Genomic DNA, 20,131 nt, shown 5'->3' on the forward strand with positions numbered 1-20,131 from the left:
AGAGCCCACCTCTGGGAGAGAAATGTAGTTGTTTTTTTCTGATCGCCATAGGTCCAGCTGAATTCTGCCATTGGGCAGAAAGGGACAATGGTTATATAATTCAACGAGCAATTTCTCCCAGACTGGGTGTATTTATGAATGTGCCTTTGCACGGGGTGACCTGAACTCTGTGCCATCAGAAGACTTGAGTCCAGCCTGTGGGAAGTGGTTTGACAGCATGCTGCAAGAAATAGTCATCATTTCCTGATTATGACTGGGAGGCAGAAACTGTGTGTACAGGAGAGTCAGAGGATTAGAAACGGAGCGGAGCTGGTATTGCACATGCAGGAGTCGGGAGGACATTTGAACTTACCACAAACCGCAAAACTCAAGGAAGATCCTGGAAAGAGGCTGGGGTGGTGGTGCCCACCATGACCCTCCCTTTCCTGGCCCTGCTCTGTGTTGGTAAGTGTGGGGAGGGGAGGTCCACTGAGAGTGGTAGTGAGTAGGGCGGTGGAGGCAGCTGGAGTTGGTGTGACTTGTGGGGTAGGTAACAGGGCCAGATGGATAAGCAAAAAACAGAAACTTTCATTTCCTGAATACCTATTACCTATGAGGAACGTGTTGGGTGCTTTACACACATCTCCCTCTATCTGTTTACCAAATTCAGTCATTCCGTGTGTGTGTGTGTGTGTGTGTGTGTGTGTGTGTGTGTGTGTGTGAGAGAGAGAGAGAGAGAGAGAGAGAGAGAGAGACAGATAGGGACAGACAGACAGGAAGGGAGAGAGATGAAAAGCATCAACTCATAATTGTGGCACCTTGGTTGTTTATTGATTGCTTTCTCATTAGTGCCTTGACAGGGGCTACAACAGACCAAGTGACCCCTTGCTCAAGCCAGCGACCTTGGGCTCAAGCTGGTGACCTCGGGGTTTCAAACCTGGGTCCTCCGCCTCTCAGTTCAACGCTCTATCCACTGTACCACATACTGGTCAGGCAAATTCAGTCATTCTTGAATTCCTCAGTGGTATTTTGCTAGATGTATGTGACGTCTATATTCTTTCACAAGTGATATTCAAATTGCTTCAGGTTTTCCTATTATTATTATTATGGTCAACGCTATTTAAAAATATTTGTAAAACACTATTTTTTATTTTAGCAAGAGCAAGAGAGACAAACAGGAAGGGAGAGAGATGAGAAGTATAGACTCGTAGTTGTGGCACCTTAGTTGTTCATTGATTCCTTTCTCATATGTGCCTTGACTGGGGGGCTCCAGCTCAGCCAGTGATCCTATGGCTCAAGCTGATAAGCCCATGCTTAAGTTGGCAACCTCAGGATTTTGAACCTGGGTCCTCAGTGTCCCAGGTTGATGCTCTATCCACTGCACCACCTGGTCAGGTTAAAACATCTCTATTAGTGGAAAATTAGTATTCCTCAACGAAAATAGAATATAGTCATCAGTACATAGTCAGTGGAAGAAATAATAAGATTACATTCTAATAGCTACTGCTGCCTGACTGTGGACACTGGGCCACGTTCCCCAACCCCAAGTCTTTTTTCTAGGAGATATGAGTGAATACAAGTAATGGGTCAGAAACTAGCACTCAGCGGTGGTATTCTTCTGTGATTAAGACAGAGACAAAAAATAAATAAAACTAAGTTAACAATTCAAAAAGAGACAAAAGCAGCCTGACCAGGCGGTGGCGCAGTGGATAGACCGTGGACCTGGAACGCCGAGGTTGCCCATTCAAAACCCCGGGCTTGCCTGGGCAAGGGGCACATGGGAGTTGATGCCTCCTGTTCCTCCTCCCCCTTCTCTCTCTCTACCCCTTTGCTAAAATAATATATTTTTTAAAAAAGACAGAGAAATAAATAAAACTAAGTTAAAAATTCAAGAAAGAGACAAAATGAGCCTGACCAGGTGGTGGCACAGTGGATAGAGCATTGGACTGGGATGTGGAGGACCCTGGTTCGAGACCTCAAGGTCGCAGGGTTTAAGTGCTGGCTCACCAGCTTGAGCAAGGGGTCACTGGCTCAGCTTGAGCCCTCCTGTCAAGGCACATATGAAAAAGCAATCAATGAACAACTAACATCTCTCTCCCTTCCCATCTGTCCGTCTCTGTCTGTCCTTCTCTTTGTTGCTCACTAAAAAAAAAAAAAAAAAGACAAAATGAGAAAAGAATGACTTTCTCATAGGTCAATGTCACTTAAACTTGTGTCTTTGTATGAGTTCAAGTCATGTTACATGTCTCAGAAAAATTCTGCGGAATAGTCACATCTCCATATTGCCTGCAAGGAACCCGAGATTCACGGCTGATGGGACACAGAAAGCCCCTGGGCTGCTAAATGGAGAAGCTCAATTCAAATTCTGTGCGGTCCAAAGACCACATTTTCCACTGAGCCGTACTGGGAAATTTAAGAGGTTGTAATCTGGGGAAATTTGGGGAGGAAATATTTGGAGGGTGAATGAAGAGAGCTGTAGTTGGGAAAATCTTGAGGAAGGATATGAACAATGAATCCCAATGACCTCAGCAGGTGTTGGCAATCTTTTTACATAGAGGGCCTGATGGTCAAACTCTGTGGGCCTCACTCTCTCTGTCACAACTGTTCATCTCCTGTTAGAATGGCCATCGCCAAGAAGATGAGATCAGAGGTGTTGGGGAAAATGTGGTGAAAAGGGAACTGTTGGTAGGAATGCAAACTGGTGCAGCCACTGTGGGAGTTCTTCCAAAAGTTAAAAATAAGAGTTACCAGATGACCCAGCAGTTTCACTTCTGGGTGGATTAGAATGTAATCTTAGAGTCTTAGAATGTAATATTAGAATGTAATCTTATTATTTCTTCCACTACCTATATACTGCCTATATCTGAAGGAAATGAGAACACTATCTCAAAGACGTATCTGCACCCCTATGTTCACTGCAGCATTATTAACAATTTCAAAAACAGGAAAACAACCTAAGTGTTCATCAGTGGATAGTGGCTAAAGAAGATGTGAGACCTATCTATTATCTATCTATCTATCTATCTATCTATCATCTATTGTTCATCTATCTACATAGAGGTAAATAATATATTTTTCAGCCATGAGAAAGAAGGAAACCTTGCCATTTGCAACAATGTGGATAGACCTTGAGGGCATTATGTTAAGTGAAATGAGTCAGACGAGAAAGACAAAGACTGGATGATCTCACTTCTGTGGAACCTAAAAAGGTTGAACTCACAGAAACAGACAGTAGAATGATGGTTACCAGGGGTGTGTGTGTGTGGGAGAAATAGGAGGTGTTGGTCAAAGGGCACAAACCTCCAGCTATAAGCTGAACAAGTTCTGAAAATCTAATGGTGACGACAGTTAATAGTACTGTATCATGTACTTGCAAGTTGCTAAACAAAAAGTCTCCAGATGTTGCCCAGTGTCCCCTGTAGAGAATCACTGTTGTAAGCTAATCTAATTATACCACGTACATTGATGTCTGAAAGCACATCTCTTGGGGTCCGTTTGTCCTAGAGCTGTAAGGATACCAGATGGGAAAAGTGGGGGACATATGCTTCATTCTTTCAAGTCATCAATTTTGGATTTTTGAGATTTGCTCTGAAGCACTCAGGTTACTCATGGCTAACTGTATTGTCAGAGAGGCATTTAGGCCAGTGGTCCCCAACCTTTTTTGGGCCACAGACCAGTTTAACATCAGAAAATATTTTCACGGACCGGCCTTTAGGGTGGGATGGATAATGTATCACGTGACTGAGACAAGCGTCAAGAGTGAATCTTAGGCGGATGTAACAGAGGGAATCTGGTCATATTTTAAAAATAAAACATTGTTCAGACTTAAATATAAATAAAATGAAAATAATGTAAGTTATTTATTCTTTCTCTGCGGACTGGTATCAAATGGCCCATGGACCAGTACCGGTCTGTGGCCCGGGGGTTGGGGACCACTGATGTAGGCCATTCTCTGAGAGCAGAAAGAAATACCTCAGGGCAAAAGATTAAGTTTTCAGCAGCTAGATGCCCCCTTGTCATAGGGTTGGGGCCCGCCCACTTCCTCCCCCCCCCCAGTGGTGTCATTGGGTATGAGGTTGTGCTGAAAGGTGATTTCAGAAAATCATGGCTATTTCTGGATTGTCAAAAATCTTTGCAAATGACTCTCTCTGTAAAGCTTCTGCTCGGCCAGTCAACATATATTTATTGAACATCTGCCAAAATCTAGGCACTGTCCTATACACTGAGGGTGTATTCTCTGCCCTCGAGGGGCATAATTTGCAGCTCAGACATTCTCTGAATTTCTCCAAGACCATGAAGATGATGTTTGTCACACTCTAGAAACCATGGCACCAGGGGAAGGGATGGGTCCTATGCCCTTTACAATGCTGTGACACATTCAGGAAACACCAAGATGACACAGGGGTAATAGAGACATTCAGGACTGGTCTAGTGTCCCTTCTCCTCTCCTCCACTGTGCAATCTAGAGACACTATCACAAGATAGGGTAGAAGAATACGATGGATAAAGAATGGGTGATGGAGAGAAATGGGTAAGTTCTAGAAGAACATGGCAGAGCCATCTAATGCTCTAGGGGCATGGTGGGAGGACAGGAACCTGCGATGGGGAAGTGGGACAGTGAGAAAGATAGAGACTGTGTGGTAGGCTCCCCAAAGATGTCCACGTCCTGACTCCCAGAATCTGTGAACATGCCTCTTTAGGTGGAAAAGGAGAATTAAGGTGGCCGGTAGACACAAAGTTGCTAATCAGTTGACCTTGAAGCACAGAGATGATCCTGAATTCTCTGGATGGTCCCAGTCTAAAAACAAAGGTCCTTAAAAGTAGCAAAGAGGGGCAGAAGAGGAAGTCAGTCTTGATCAATTATTGCTGGGTGTAAAGATGGAGGAAGAGGCCACAAGCCAAGGAATGCAAGTGCTTCTAGGAGCTGGAAAAGGCAGGGGGCAAATTCTCCCCTTGAGCCTCCAGACGGAAGGTAATCCTGCCGACCTCCTGACTTTAGTCAGTGAGATGCAGGATGTTGGATTTCTCTCACTTTCCGAATTGCACAATGATACCTTTGTGCTGTGTTAAGCCAGGAGCAGTGTGGTAAGAAACTAAGAAGCTAAAAACAGACACTGACACCATTTGAGTTCTCCAGGAGGGGCTGGGACTGCTGGAGAATATGATGATGAGGGGTCTGTTCTCAGCAAAAGCCCTGGATGGTCCCTCAGTCCAGGTCAGAGGGATGATGTGGGCTCCAGGCAGGTGCTTATGTCTCATGGACGATTCCTTTGCAGGGCTGCGTGTTGGCCAAGGAGGCACAAGAAGAGACGGTGAGTGTATCTAAAGTGAAATCTCCCTTTTCCCTCACATCAAATTCCCCTTTTCCCTTCTCTTTCTTTAAAAGAGCAAGTGAGTGAATTAAATCCAGCCCTGGACTGTGCTTCCTTCCAGAGCCACTTCCCAGGCCCTCCATCAGTGCCTGGCCCAGCTCGGTGGTTCCTGCCCGCGGTAATGTGACACTGCGATGCTCAGCTCCTACCAGGGAGGTCACCTTTGTTCTCAGAAGGGGAAAGATTATGGTGGAGTCCTTGCCACTCCTTAATTCCGCAGAAGGCCTGGCGAAATTTCCTCTCACTGATCTACAGTACAGTTACTCTGGAGAGTACACCTGTGAATATTACAGAAGACGGAGCCCCAGTATAAGGTCACCGCCCAGTGATGTCCTCCTATTACTGGTGACAGGTGAGGACATGGTGCTTTGAATGACATATGCTTTTCCCAGGACAGGGATGCGGGAGGATCCAGAGAATGAGAGTGGGGAGAGGGGCCTCATTTTCATTGTAGATGGGGTGGGGGAGATGGAGAAAAACAGGAACTGAGTCGAGGACCATGGCTTCCTCCAGAGCTTGGAGGAGGGGAATCTCCTTCCTGAAGTCAGAGCAGGAAGAGGGTGAGATCAGGTGTTGGTCACTTCCCACAATCCATGAGAACCCTGCCAGGACAACAGGGCTGAGGGGGGACCCAAGGCTTATCCACATGATCTCTGAGCCTTCCTTCTCTTACAGGAAGTTTCCCTAATCCTTCCCTCCGAGCTAACCAACAGGGTAAGGTGACAGCAGGAGATAACGTGACTCTGCAGTGCCAGAGGAACAATGTGTTTGACTCCAACATGTTTGCTCTACTGAAGAAAGGAACTGCAACACCAATACAGGTCCAGAGACACACAAGAAAGAAGACAGACTTCTCCCTCCGACGTGTGACAGTCAGTGACACTGGGGAATACAGCTGTGTGTACTACCAATCAAGGGCTCCTTTCTGGGCCTCGGAGCCCAGCGATTATGTTGCAATCTGCGTGACAGGTAAGGTTTTTAGCATCAAAAGGATGACAGCTGGATTCTCTGCCAGCTGACGTTCTGCCACCTGGAATACACTGGAAGGACGTTCTGTCCCTGCAAGACTCTGGAGCTTGAAAAAACCCACTTGGGGAAAAAGGAAGTCAGGGCCAGGGTCCCGTGGGAGAGTGGACAGGATCTTCTGCTAACAGAGGGAGCGTGAGTGGCGGGGACTCACAGAAAAGGAGGCTGGGGGGATTCCTAACACCTGACCCCACTAGCCAAATAAGACAGAGCCACAAGACCATAGCCAGTCTCCTGGCAGGATACCATTCATTTAGACTGACATGTGAATGATACCTCCTGGAGTGATACAGTGGGAAATTTCAGCAGGAAGGAGGTGGAGAAGGGAGAATTGCAAAGGCCCTAGCACTACCTTTCCCAGACGGACTCAGAGGCCTCCAGAGGGATGGGTTTCATTTTCATTCTCTACCGTTCATGCTTTTTGGCTCAACCAAGTGGAAGTTTTCACTTCCTGTCTAGACTTTTTTTTTGATGGTGGGGTTGGGGGTGATTTTTTTTTCTTTTTTATTGAATTTATTGGATGACACTGGTTAACAAAATTATACAGGTTTCAGATGCACAATTCTACAACACATCTCTGTCTCTATTTTGCCTGTTAATTTTGTCCATGAGATTCCACATATGAGTGAAATCATATGATACTCGTCTTTCTCTGACTGGCTTATTTCACTTAGCACAGTGTTCTCCAGGTCCATCCAAATTGCAGTAAAAATGCATCATATAAAATTTACCACTTTACTTTTAAGTGCACAGTTCAGTGACATTAATTACATTCACAATTGTTGTAACACCACAATTGTAGCAATCACCGCCACCCATCCGCAGAGCTCTATCTTCAAAATGGAAACTCTGTACTCGTTAAAGAACCCCCCACCCCATCCCCCAGCCCCACCCGTCTACTTTCCATCTCTATGAATTTAATCTGTCCAGATGCCTCATATAAGTGGAATCATGCAGCACTGGCATTTCTGTGACTGGCACATTTCACTTAGCATAAAGCCCTCAGAGTTTAGCTCTGTTGTAGCCCATGTCAGAGTTTCCTTCCTTGTTAAGGCTGAATCACGTCCAGAGCACAGGTTGTTTATCCACTCACTCACTCACTCACTCACTCATGGGCACCTCAGCGGCTTCCACCTTTTGCCTATTGTGAATAACGCTGCTATGAACATGGGTGTGCAAATATTTCTTTGACACCCTGCTTTCAATTCTTCTGGCTAAATACCCAGGAACGGAATAATTGAATCACATGGTCATTTGTTTTTCTTTTCTTTTTTTTGGCACCTCCATCCCATGCTCCATAGTGGAGGTATCATTTTACAATCCCACCAACAGTACAACCCCCTTTTGAAAGGCATGCTTTTGACCCTCTGGAGTAAGGATACTTTTTTTAAAAAAAAGATCTTACTTATTGATTTTACAGAGAGAAGAGGTGGGGGGAACAGAATGTTTCAACTTATTGTTGCTTCACTTTAGTTGTTCATTGATTGCTTGTTGTATGTGCCTTGACCGGCAAGCCCAAGATTTTGAACTGGTCACCTCAGCATTTCCAGGTCAATGATCTATCCACTGCTCCACCACCAGCCAAGCAATGGGGTAGGACTTTTTTTCATTTGTTTGTTTAGTTGAGATGTGGAGAGGCAGACAGACAGGCTCCCTCATGCACCCTGACCTGGATTCATCAAGAATGCTTCCTACCAGGTGCTGCTCTGCCCACCTGGGACTTCTGCTCCTTTGCTTGTTGCTCAGCAACCAAGCTATTTTTGCGCCTGAGGCAAGGTCATGGAGCCATCTTCAGTACCTGGGGCCCATGCACTCGAATTAATTAAACCATGGCTATGGGAAGGTATAAGAGAGGGGTGGAGGGATGGAGTAGCAGACCATTGCTTCTCCTGTGTGCCCTGACCAGGAATTGAACCCAGGACAATCGCACATCAGGCCAACACTCTACCACTGAGCCAACTTGCCAGGGTCATAAGTTTCAGATAAACATTTCTATAGCATTTGAACTGTTGATTGTGTTGTATACTCATCACCCAAATTCAAATCATTTTCTGTCACCATATATTTGTCTGTCTTTACTCCCCTCCCTACCCAACGCCTCATGGTGAGATTCTGATGAGTCTTTTTACCTAAATCTCTTCCAAACCATATGTGGTACCTAGCAAATGCCATATAAATATTTGCTGTTACCCCAGCCTGTAGTGTTGCAGTGGATAAATATTTACTGTTACCATTATGAACATTCAAAACTCTCCCTCTGAATTCCAAAACAGTTTTATCAAGAACTACATCTCTAATGAAAAACTTTCCAGGAAATACCAGCATAGGGAATGTGTGTATCCCTCTCATAATGGTAAATATTTTTATCATTACTATTAGTTATGAAGATTGGTGGGAAATTACGTATACAATATCTAAGAACTTCCAGGTTCTGAAAAGGCCAGGGGTATGTGTCTTTAACTCAGTTCAATCCCATGTGACAAGGTTAAGCACAGTTGAGATGGTCTTTTCCAAATGTAATAAAACAGAGAGGCAATACGTGAAAAAGACATGGTAACCTGACCTGCGGTGGTGCAGTGGATAGAACATCAACCTGAAATGCTGAGGTCGCCGGTTCAAAACCCTGGTCAAAGCACATACAAGAAGCTACTACTATGACTTGATGCTTCCCTCTCCTCCCTCTTCCCCCTTCTTTCTCTCTCTTCTAAAATCAATCAATAATTTTTTTTTTTAACAGAGACAGAGAAAGTCAGAGAGAGGGATAGATAGGGACAGACAGACAGGAATGGAGAGAGATGAAAAGCATCAATCATCAGTTTTTCGTTGCGACACCTTAGTTGTTCATTGATTGCTTTCTCATATATGCCTCGACCGTGGGGCTTCAGCAGACTGAGTAACCTCTTGCTCAAGCCAGCGACCTTGAGTACAAGCTAGTGAGCTTTGCTCAAACCAGATGAGCCCGCGCTCAAGCTGGTGACCTCAGGGTCTCGAACCTGGGTACTCTGCATTCCAGTCCGATGCTCTATCCACTGCGCCACCACCTGATCAGGCAATAAAATCTTTTTAAGAAGTGTGTGTGTGTGTGTGTTTGTGTGTGTGTGTGTGTATAAAAGAAAGGCATGGTAAATTGTATCTGCTCTCCATAGAACAGGGTACTTTTAAATAGTTTTAGGTTATTCAACAACTAGTAATTTTTTTAAATTCCTCTATTCTTGGCATATGAGGAACTTGTTTCTTCCTTGATGGTCATAATTATTGCTGCTTCTGACGTGAATGTGCTGATATAAGAAAGAGATGAACTGGAATGACCCAGGCAACGGTTGTCCAGCTCAATCTAGTCCTTTCCTGTCATCCTTCTGCCGCTACCCAAGTCCTGGCCACTGTCACCAGGGGCTACCGGCTGAGGGAGAAGAGGTCAGTGCAGGCGTGCTTGGAGGGTAGCTGATCGGGTGCAGGTGCACGGACACATTACTGAGAACAGGCCAGAAGTTCCCCTTGGGCTTTCACCAGAGCCTTTTATAGACCCCTTAGTGTTACACAGCTGTCATAAGACCAGAACTCTAAACCTATTGCTACACCAGCGTGTTGAACTTGTGGAGAGGTGAGGGGCACCTGATTAGCCATGGCGGGGGGCAGAGCAAGGTGGGCAGCAGTAATCCTAACAGACGAAAAGGAAAAAGAACTGACCACCTCACCCCGTCCGCTCCTTAGACCAGGAATTTCAACCTTTTGCATCTCATGGCACACATAAACCGAGTACTACAATTCTGCGGCGTCACCAGCATGCCACACACACTGGTTCAAAATCGCTGCCTTGGCCGTTGGTTCTCACCTCCGTGACATGGCGATGCCTGGCAACATTTTTGGTGGTCACAGCTGGCGATGGGGGATGCCTCATGTGTCAACAGTGCAAAAGCTGAGAAGTCCTGCCACGAACCCACTGCCTGGTTCCCAGTTAGACAGCAGAGCTCTAGGCAGGGATCGGGGTTGGAGAACGCACTGTCCTCTGATCCCTACAGCCTCTAATGACATCAATATGTGCCCCAGACCAGGCTATTCGAGAAATATCTGTCACCCAAGTTGGCACCACCCGTCTTCAAGGTCACTTGTGTGTCCCTCTCCCCCTACCCTTTATTCCAACGTTTGATTTGTCTCCAGTTTTCCAGTTATTTTTCTTTTTTAAGTAGTATTGGGGTGACATTGGTTAATAAAATCATACAGGTTTCAGGTGCACAATTCTATAATACGTTATCTGTATGTTGCATTGTGAGTTCACCCCAGATCAAGTCTCCCTCCATCATCCTCTCTCCCCCCTTTCCCCTTCTACCCCCACCCCCTCTCTCCTGCAATCTCCACACTGTTGTCTGTCTGCAAGTTTCTTTTCTTCACTTAATGCCCTCACCTTTACCCCAGCTCCCCAGTCCCCCTGACAGCTGCTGGTCTGTTTCCATACCTCTGTTTTGTTTGTTAGTTTATTGTGTTCACTAGATTCCATGAGTGAAATCACATGGTACTTGTCTTTCTCTGACTGGCTTATTTCACTTAGCTCTCCCAGTCCATCCATGCTGTTGCCAGTTTTCCAGTTATTAAAATTTTTTTGTACTTTTCTGATATGAGAAGTGGGAAGTAGAGAGACAGACACCTGCATGCACTCGACCGGGATCCACACGCATGTCCACCAGGGAGCGGTGCTCTGCCTATCTGGGGCGTTGCTCCATTGCAATCGTAGCCATTCTAGCACCTGAGGCGGAGGCCATAGAGCCATCCTCAGTGCCTGGGCCAACTTTGCTCCAATGGAGCTTTGGCTGCGGGAGCGGAAGAGAGAGGAAGGAGAGGGGGAGGGGTGGAGAAGCAGATGGGCGCTTCTCTTGTGTGTCCTGGCCGGGAATCAAACCCGGGACTTCCACACGCCAGCCTGATGCTCTACCAATGAACCAACCAGCCAGAACCTCCAGTTATTATTTCTGAACTCCAACAAGCTCAATGTGGCCTCCGGCTCTGCAGAAAGCAGAACACAGCAGGCCAGGAGGGCTGAGTTGACAGGAAGAGGTTGTGATAAACAGCCCCTCACTTCCTGGTGGGGGCTGTGAGACAGAAACTAAGCCTGGTAGGATGGGGAAGTGAAGAATAAAGGCGGAGACAGAGGGAGTAGAACACTGGTTGCAGTGAACTGTGGACTCCCTGGAGCCCCTCCTTTCTTTGAAGTAAGAGCTAAAGCAGGGGAGCCCTCAGGGTCTCAGGGTCCACTTCTGCGTTGGCCTACTCCAAGGCAGGGATAGCACAGGTGTGGATGATGAAGCAATGAACAGTGATGTGGTGAATGCCACATCAGCAAAGCCAGCCAAGCCTGAATGTGGTCCTGCTACTGACAGATACATGAGTCAGTGAACTTAAATAACCTCTTTTAGCTTAAGTTTATATTTTTTAAAAAATCCACTCTTTCTCTATTCTAACCTCTCCATGCAATAGGATTATAAAACAGCTCTGTGGCAAGCCCTGGCTGGTTGGCTTAGCGGTAGAGTGTCAGCCTGGTGGGCAGATGCCTTGGGTTCGATTCCTGGTCAGAGCACACAGGAGAAGTGCCATCAGCTTCTCCATCCTTCCCCCTCTCCTTTCTATCTATTTATCTTTTCCCTTCCTGCAGCCAAGGCTCCACTGGAGCCAAGTTGGCCTGGGTGCTGAGGATGGCTCCATGGTTGCCTCCTCAGGTGCTAGAATGGCTCTGGTTGCAAAGGAGCAACAGCCCAGATGGGCAGAGCATTGCCTGCTAGTGGGCTAGCTGGTTGGATCTCAGTCAGGAGCATGCAGGATTCTGTCTCTCTGCCTCCCTGCTTCTCACTTCAGAAAAATACCAAAGATTTAATAAATAAAACAGCTCTGCGGCTATTTGCAAATATAATATATACCCCATATATAATATTATAAAATACAATGTATCCTATATTTGTTTCCTTTTGAGAAATTTGAAAAGTACAACCTAACAGGATAGAAATTATAACAGGCAGCCATGTGTCACCATACAGAACTACACTTGTCCACACTTAGTCACATTTGCTACAAGTTGTTTTCTTCCCACAAATAAAGTTCCCTTTTCCTCTCCACACCATTCCTATGATCCGCCCCACTCCAGTACAGACTTCCACCCTCACCTTGGTGTTATCATCTCTGTGCATGTTTTTATACATTTACAATATAGGTATACCCTGGTAAATAGCATGGAGTTTTAGAAATTAAACATTGTTATACTATTGCAATGGTTGTTTTGCAACTTGAATTCTGTCTTGTAGATGAACCAGAATCTACTGAGACAGCAGGAACAGGACTAGGTAAGAGAAGAGAGCCTCCTGGGATAGAGTCCTTCATAAATGGGATGAGGCTTCCAGGAAGTTATCTATTCCTGGGGACGCCTCAGGGACATTTCTCTATATTTTGGTGATGCCAGAACTTATGGTTCAATGCAACGTCTTTCAAGGTGGGTGGGGTTGGAGTCCGGGCTCTGCCTACTCAGTAGCTGGGTACCTTTGGAAATCTCTCAACTCTCTCACACTCAGCTTGTGCCTCTGTAAAATGGGCATCATTCTATCTCTGTTCTGGGATACTTGTGAGCGTGAGAGCGGTAGTGAGTTTCGAGCACGTCACCGGAACACAACCAATGGTGGACATATTAGGCATCAGAACAGTTCTTAAGAAACCAACTGAGCCCTGGCCGGTTGGCTCAGCGGTAGAGCATCGGCCTAGCGTGCGGAGGACCTGGGTTCGATTCCTGGCCAGGGCACACAGGAGAAGCGCCCATTTGCTTCTCCACCCCCCCTCCTTCCTCTCTGTCTCTCTCTTCCCCTCCCGCAGCCGAGGGTCCATTGGAGCAAAGATGGCCCGGGCGCTGGGGATGGCTCTGTGGCCTCTGCCCCAGGCGCTAGAGTGGCTCTGGTCCCAACATGGCGACGCCCAGGATGGGCAGAGCATCGCCCCCTGGTAGGCAGAGCGTCGCCCCCTGGTGGGCGTGCCAGGTGGATCCCGGTCGGGCGCATGCGGGAGTCTGTCTGACTGTCTCTCCCTGTTTCCAGCTTCAGAAAAAAAAAAAAAAGAAAAAAAAAAGAAACCAACTGGGCCTCTCATCTGCTCTCCTCTCACCAGGCACCACTGAAATCATCCTCATTGCCACCTGCACCTTACTCTTCCTCCTCACAGCCTTCCTCGTCTACAGATACACCTGCTGCGGTAAGCTCGGAACAGTGGCTGAATCTTCTGGGGGAAATGGGAGAAACATGACAAGGCAAACACCTCCTTTTTCATCCCCAGGGGCAGCTCTTAACAAGATGACCAGAAGGTAGGCCACTCAGGGAATCCCATCAGCCAACACTTAACTTGTCCCCCATGGTTTCCTGGACTACTTAAGCTTCTTTGTTACGTCAACCTTTCACACGCCCCTGTCCGGCTCCCAGACCACCCCAAGTCTCTCCCCATGTTCTCTCTTCTTACAACCATTCTCCGCTTCTCGCTCAATGTCCATTCCTTGGATTCTTCCCCCCACCCCTTCCTTCTCCTTCGCTCCTGGGACCTTCCTGAGCGTACGATGGCTTGGAGACCTGAAGATGGGGCGTCCGAGCTGGGAGTAGGTGGAGAGACTTGGCTGGCCTCGCTTTGGAGCTCACCTCCACCTCCACAGGGATTTTGATTTACCTCCCCAACTTCCTTGGCCTCCAGTGCTTCCCTCTGTTTCTCTCTCTCAGCTCCCGCTCTTCTACAAAACCTGAAGAGGTGGTGACAGGTAATCAACCCGGGAAGGAAGTGGTGGGGGTTGGGCCCGGGTAAATGTATGAGAATGTGATGCATGCGTGTGTGGTGTGTGCGCACAAGGGTGCTGTGTGCATGCGACTCTGCACATGTAGGTGTACAGGCGGGTAAATATGCGTGTGAACATGTACATGCATGTACATATTCAACACGAGTACAATGTGTGTGCATCTGTATGGTGTGTTTAGGTAATTTGCATGTTTGTGTGCAGGAATGAGTGTGCCTTTGAGTATTGCATACATACATATATGAGTGTGCACACATATGCATTGTGAGTCTACACGTACGTAGTAGCTGTGTGTGTGCGTGTGTGTAGCACTGACCCTAAAGCCTGGGGCTAAATCAATGGTGGAATCTTCTCCCTCCCAGATGCATCTCCAGCAATGAGGAGCTACTCTCCTGCCCTGGTGAGTTACCATCAGCCCCTTGCTCAGTCCAGGCTCTCCAAAGCCCCCCCTTAAGTTTAGTCAGTGGTTTGGGCCTCTGCTTTCATCTGCCACAACCCACCCTGCACATTTCAGGAGAACCTGGCTGAACTCATCTATGCTTCTCTGGCCATGGTACCTTTATCTCATGATGCCTTTGTGAGGACACTTCCTGTTTCCTGAATGGGTTGAACTTTCTCACAGGATTCATGGGATGGTTTAATGAGTTCACAGCCACAGAAAAGCTCAGCAGGGTGCCAGGTGTGGAATAAGCACTTAGTTATAATAATAATAGCTTCAAGGTACTGTCTGTGGGACCTCAGGCAAGTGACATTCCCACCCTGAGCCTCAATACCCTCATCTGGACAATGAGAATAATCCCACCTCCTAGTGAAAATATGGTAAGATCCCTCTGTAAAGCACCTACCACACTGTATACCACATAGTAGGTCCTGTATCCGTTATCGGTAGCAATATTAATGTAACCCTTATCTTCTCTCTTTATAATTCATTTTTTTAAGTGAGAGGAGGGGAGATAGACTCCCGCCTGTGCCCTGACTGGGCTCCACCTGGCAACCCCCATCTGGGGCCGATTCTCTGCCCGTCCCAGGCCATGCTTGCAATGCTATTTGACTAGGAGGAGATTTGCTTCCACCGTCACTCAGTTGGTGAGGATTTAGCTCCTTGTTGACTGCTGAGCAGAGGCCACGCTGGCCATTTGGTCAGCTCATAACATGGCAGCTGGCATCATAAGTGTGAATAAGCCAGGGGGCAACAGAGAATTGGGCATGATAGAGAACTGGGCATGACAGAAGTCACAATCCTTCATTACCTGTCTCGGACATGACAGGCCATCTAGTTTGCTGTATTTTTGTTTTTGCTGTATTCCTTGAATAGATTCAAGACACTAGACTCCTCAAGGGGTGGGGGCCTCACAGAGGCTTGAGGCATAGAAGGCTCTGGGGAGGTGCCCTGGAAATCCATCCACCGCTGTTCTTATGACTGCTCAGTCCTCACTGTGAAATGCTCCTCCCGGGAACACTCGACTCTCTTCTTCTTGCTTACCTTCAGGATGAAGGACCTCAGGTATCAAAAGTTGAAGAAGCTCACGGAGTGACATATGCTGAACTGAACACCAGAGCTCTGAGTGAGGGACCTTCAGGCCAAGATAAGCAGCCTCTGGAACCCTGTGTGTACTCAGCCATTAAAACGTAGCCAGGGAAGACCCTCCCACAGGGGAGGGACTATGGAACAGAGGCCCCTTGGGAGAGGAGGCAAATGGGGATACATTTCCTCAAATCTCCAGTTTAGACTTGTTTCCTTCCACTAATAAAATAAAAATAAGATTTACTTTTTTAAGTGAGAAGTATCATTTTTAAAGAGTAATACATCAAGAGATGACCCAGGATTGGGGGGGGGGGAGGCTGGTCATGCCAGAAAGACCAATCATGTGATTGGAGGGTCAGGGATTTGAGCCAGGCACTATCAGCCTGAGCTCTGGGAAAGAGAGGCTGCAAACAGACTCAGTCATGTGGGCAATAATTCAGTCAGCCATGACTATGTGATGACATCCCAATAAAAACACTAGACACTGATGCTGGGGAAACTTCCTGGTTGGTGACACACGTTCATGTGCTTAGAAGGTGGACACATCCTGAGGATATATAAAGCTTTGCTTTTGGGACCCTCCTAAACCACCTCACCCTATGTGTCTCTTCATTTAGCTGATTTTTTTTTTCTGAGAGAAGGGAGATGAGAAGCATCAACTGGTAGTTGCATCACTTTAGTTCATTAATTGTTTCTCATGTCATGACCTGGGAGGCTCCAGCTGAGCTAGTGACCCCTTGCTCAAGCCAGCAACCTTGGGCTCAAGCCAGCAACCTTGGGCTCAAGCCAGTAACCTTGGGCTCAAGCCAGCAACCTTGGGCTTCAAGCCAGCAATCTTTGGGCTCAAGCCAGCAACCATGGGATCATGACTATTTCTCCTCAAGCCAGCAACCCTGCACTCAAGCCAGATGAGCCCGCACTCAAGCCAGTGACCTCAGGGTTTCGAACCTGGGAACTGAATCCCAGGTCAATGTTCTCCCCACTGTGCCATCACCAGTCAAGCTGATTTATATTCTTTATAATAGAATTGTAATCCAAAGTATAGCACTTCCTTGAATTCTTTAAGTGTCTCTAGGAAACTACTGATTCTGAGCAGAGACAGTGGAAGCCTCCGAAATTTTCAGCTGTTCATCACAAATACAGGTGGCCTGGGTGTCTAACACAGTGCCCACAAGCTGAGGGCAGTCTTGTGGATATTGCATCCTTAATGTTACATCCCAGGAGTGCCGGGGTCCAGCCCCGGGGGGGATCCAGGGATCCCACAGGAGGAGACGGCGTTGGCGAAAATCGAGTGAGAGAGCCGAATTCTTTTCTTTCTCTTTATTCTCTGGTTAGCATTTACTGCCAGGCATCTCCACCAATGGCTGGTCTAACATTACTTTTTAGGCACACACACTAAGTTACAATCACATGGTATTTTGAATACATCATTGTTTTAGTTTCACTATGGTTACATATTTCTAGATAACAGTTAATTCATATCTATAAGCTACAAGTCAGGTGGTAAGTTATTCAAAGTACAGTTATACAATAACTTGAATAGTAATAACAATATTGGTACAAACTTCTAAAAGATTAGTACTAATTAATAACTCTATTTTACTGTTGTTGTGAGTCAAGGGCGCAGAGAGAGAGATTAGCAGACAAAATCATCAAGGACTAGCAAAGGACCACCGCTTGCTCAGGCAAATAGCCTTGAGTTCATGCAGTGTCCTAATTCTTTTTTCATAAGACTACAAAAGGCTTGCTATTTAAGAAACTGACATAGCATTAAGAGTAACTTTTACTTAAAGATACATAGAGTGCACCTGTAAGATAGCTAGTAGCAACATAATATCAGAAGGCATTAATTGCTATTGCTGCTATGAATTCCACCACATTCTTCTCCTTATTCTTGGAAAATACAAAAATCTTATGAGAATGTTTTACTGAGAAAAGCCCAGTAACTGCCTTCAGTCACAAAACAAGTCTTTTAACAAAACATTCTTTACTAGCCAGCTGCACTCCTATCCAAGGCCACGCAGCAGGCCACTCCACTACACTTTACCTAAGATTCTAATGTCTAGTTAAACTTGATTCATTTACTATATTCATACACTAGTTAAGTTCTAACTTTATTCCTTCTAACATGATTAATAAGAAGAAATTCTCCTACAAACTTAACCCTTTATGAGGGATATCATAGCTAGTCTCTTATATTTATGAGCCCAGTTCAAGGGGCTTACAGGCTTTTCTGTGGAACTTACACCTTCTGTCTCATTTCCAAAGAAATTACTACAAATCTACAGGGAAAGCACAGTACTATTATCCCTGTGCTACAAATAATAGCACACACCCAGAAAAGGGGGGATATAAGGCCAGATTAATTCAAAAAGGTCAAAGGGGGAAGTATCGTTGTGCCTTTCCTTTGCGGTGACTTTGTCACCCCACAGCCATTGGTCTTCACTGCAGTGACTTTGTCACCCCACAGCCATTGGTCTTCTCTGCTGTGACTTTGTCAATCAGCAGTTTTTGATCTTCTTCTGCTGTGACCTTGTCAGCCAGCAGTTGTGGGTCTTCTCCTGCTGTGACCTTGTCAGCCAGCAGTTGTGGGTCTTCTCCTGCTGTGACCTTGTCAGCCAGCAGTTGTTGATCGGCTCCCGACACAGGAGACAGACCACAGCAAACCCAAAGTGAGTTTTCTAAGTTTTATTGCAAACCTGCGCAGGGACTGCAGGCAACCCACGCAAGGGAACACTGCAGCCCCGAGCTTCTAAAATGGCTCCTTTTTATAGGGTGGCTATCTAGGCTGAGCAAGCAAGCAGCGTTTACAAGGACGGGAGAGATGCAATTAGCTGACCTTGTTCTTGGCTAAGTCTCTAGGGTAGGGCTTCCTTGCTGCTGGGTACATAGAGTTCAGGGAAAAATATTGCTACATTTCTAATGGTGGTTTATCTTTTTTCCTCCAGCCATGTACTGGATGTACTCAGTTTTCATGGCTGGTGGCCTGCACCGCTTGTCCTAAGATGTCACACTTAATCTGTGAGGTTTGTGCAACTCCAGGTAATGGGTATTCAAATTGCAGCTCAGAAGTGGATCCTTCCCCAGTCCAGCTTTCAGAGTAGACCCCAGCCCTGGTGACTACAGCCTCTGAGGATCCTGTCATGTTGTGCCTGTCTTCTTGGCTATTCAGACTAGAAGGGAATAATGTGTGTGTTGCTTTTACCACTAAGTTTGTGGTAACATTGTAGCACAGCACTGAATAATACACTCACTCAGACCCTCTGTGCACCCTTCCACAGAAAGATGCCTGAGGCAAGGAAACGCACTAGAGCAGTGTTTCCCAACGTTTTTTGTGCCATGCCCCACGTTAACCTTTCTAAAATTTTTATGTCCCCCCCTATGTAACATACATAATTTTTAACATTAAAAATTGATTTGTTCACTTAATAAACATAAATGATAGGGTCTAGAAAGAAATCACTATGATATTAACAAAACACAGTAAGTAAAATTTCAGAACATATAATGAAAAACAGAAATTTAAATTCCAAATAATTTTAATACAGATTTTTCTATATTAATTTATTATTTTAATTTAGTGTGATCCTTGCGCTTGATGCTTGCTGCACAGAGATTTTATATTAGGTTCCAATTTGGTTAGCTTTAGTCTCAAATCTCCACGTTGTGTTATATCCAGCCGATTTCTTTTTTTTTTTTACCAGTAAATCATTTACAGCACTAAATCCACATTCAGCTAAAAATGAAGATGGAAATGGTAGCAAAAAAAAAAAAAGAAAGAAAGAAATGGTAGCAATAGTTTTCTTGCACATTTGGTTGAATTTGGGTATTTGATTTCTGTTTCCTCACAAACATGCCATCGCTCCTTTGATATTAAATAAAGCTTTAACTGACTCATCATTTTGCAATTCTGCGAGTTCTTCTTGATACTGCATATTTGATATATCAGACAAATCCACTAACATTGGCTGCATCATCCATGTTGGGAAATCAATTTGTTTTAAATCAGAAAATCTTTCTTTTAAATCAGCCGATAGAATATTCAAATGATTGACAATAACAAGTATAGTGGTATCAGTTACTTCACATTTTTGGAGCCAATGAAACTGTTTAAAGTTTTTGTTGTTAATATGTTTCTGACATAACTCAATATTGGTAATGAAACCAAATATCTTTGCTTTTGCATCGACAAGAGTTTTATTTGTTCCTTGAAGTTGCTTATTTAATATATTTACTTTTTCAAAGATATTGGCTAAATAACTCACAAATGCTTTACCATCTATTGTTAACAGATACTTCATTTCAGGTTTGTTGCTTAAAAAATCACTAAGAGTATCAAACAGTTCCATAAATCTTTTCACACAGTTTCCTTTAGATAGCCATCTTACTTCAGTAAGAGTAAAAGTCTCACATGGTCTTCATTTTGTT

The 20,131-nt window shown here is 45.5% G+C and overlaps 1 protein-coding gene across 1 annotated transcript; it reads left to right on the forward strand.

Annotated features, from left to right (window-relative positions):
* The first annotated feature begins 235 nt into the window (after positions 1–235).
* Positions 236–15,912, forward strand: LOC136329265 (T-cell-interacting, activating receptor on myeloid cells protein 1-like). Its single transcript, XM_066265242.1, has 10 exons — positions 236–444; positions 5,256–5,291; positions 5,413–5,703; positions 6,027–6,320; positions 12,665–12,703; positions 13,512–13,595; positions 13,677–13,704; positions 14,108–14,145; positions 14,541–14,578; positions 15,668–15,912. The coding sequence occupies exons 1-10, from the start codon at positions 411–413 to the stop codon at positions 15,809–15,811; spliced, it is 1,026 nt and encodes a 341-aa protein (XP_066121339.1). The 5' UTR covers positions 236–410; the 3' UTR covers positions 15,812–15,912.
* The last annotated feature ends 4,219 nt before the right edge of the window (positions 15,913–20,131 follow it).

The sequence above is a fragment of the Saccopteryx bilineata genome, chromosome 3 (assembly GCF_036850765.1).
Source record: "Saccopteryx bilineata isolate mSacBil1 chromosome 3, mSacBil1_pri_phased_curated, whole genome shotgun sequence".
Taxonomy (NCBI): Eukaryota; Metazoa; Chordata; class Mammalia; order Chiroptera; family Emballonuridae; genus Saccopteryx; species Saccopteryx bilineata.

Bases quoted from the DNA above. Each gene is read 5' to 3' on its own strand.
- LOC136329265 (XM_066265242.1), top strand. From the start codon at position 411: ATGACCCTCCCTTTCCTGGCCCTGCTCTGTGTTG. The intron at 6,321-12,664 runs GTAAGGTTTTTA...TCTGTCTTGTAG, and splicing joins TGTTGCAATCTGCGTGACAG to ATGAACCAGAATCTACTGAG. The intron at 13,596-13,676 runs GTAAGCTCGGAA...TTTCATCCCCAG, and splicing joins CTACAGATACACCTGCTGCG to GGGCAGCTCTTAACAAGATG.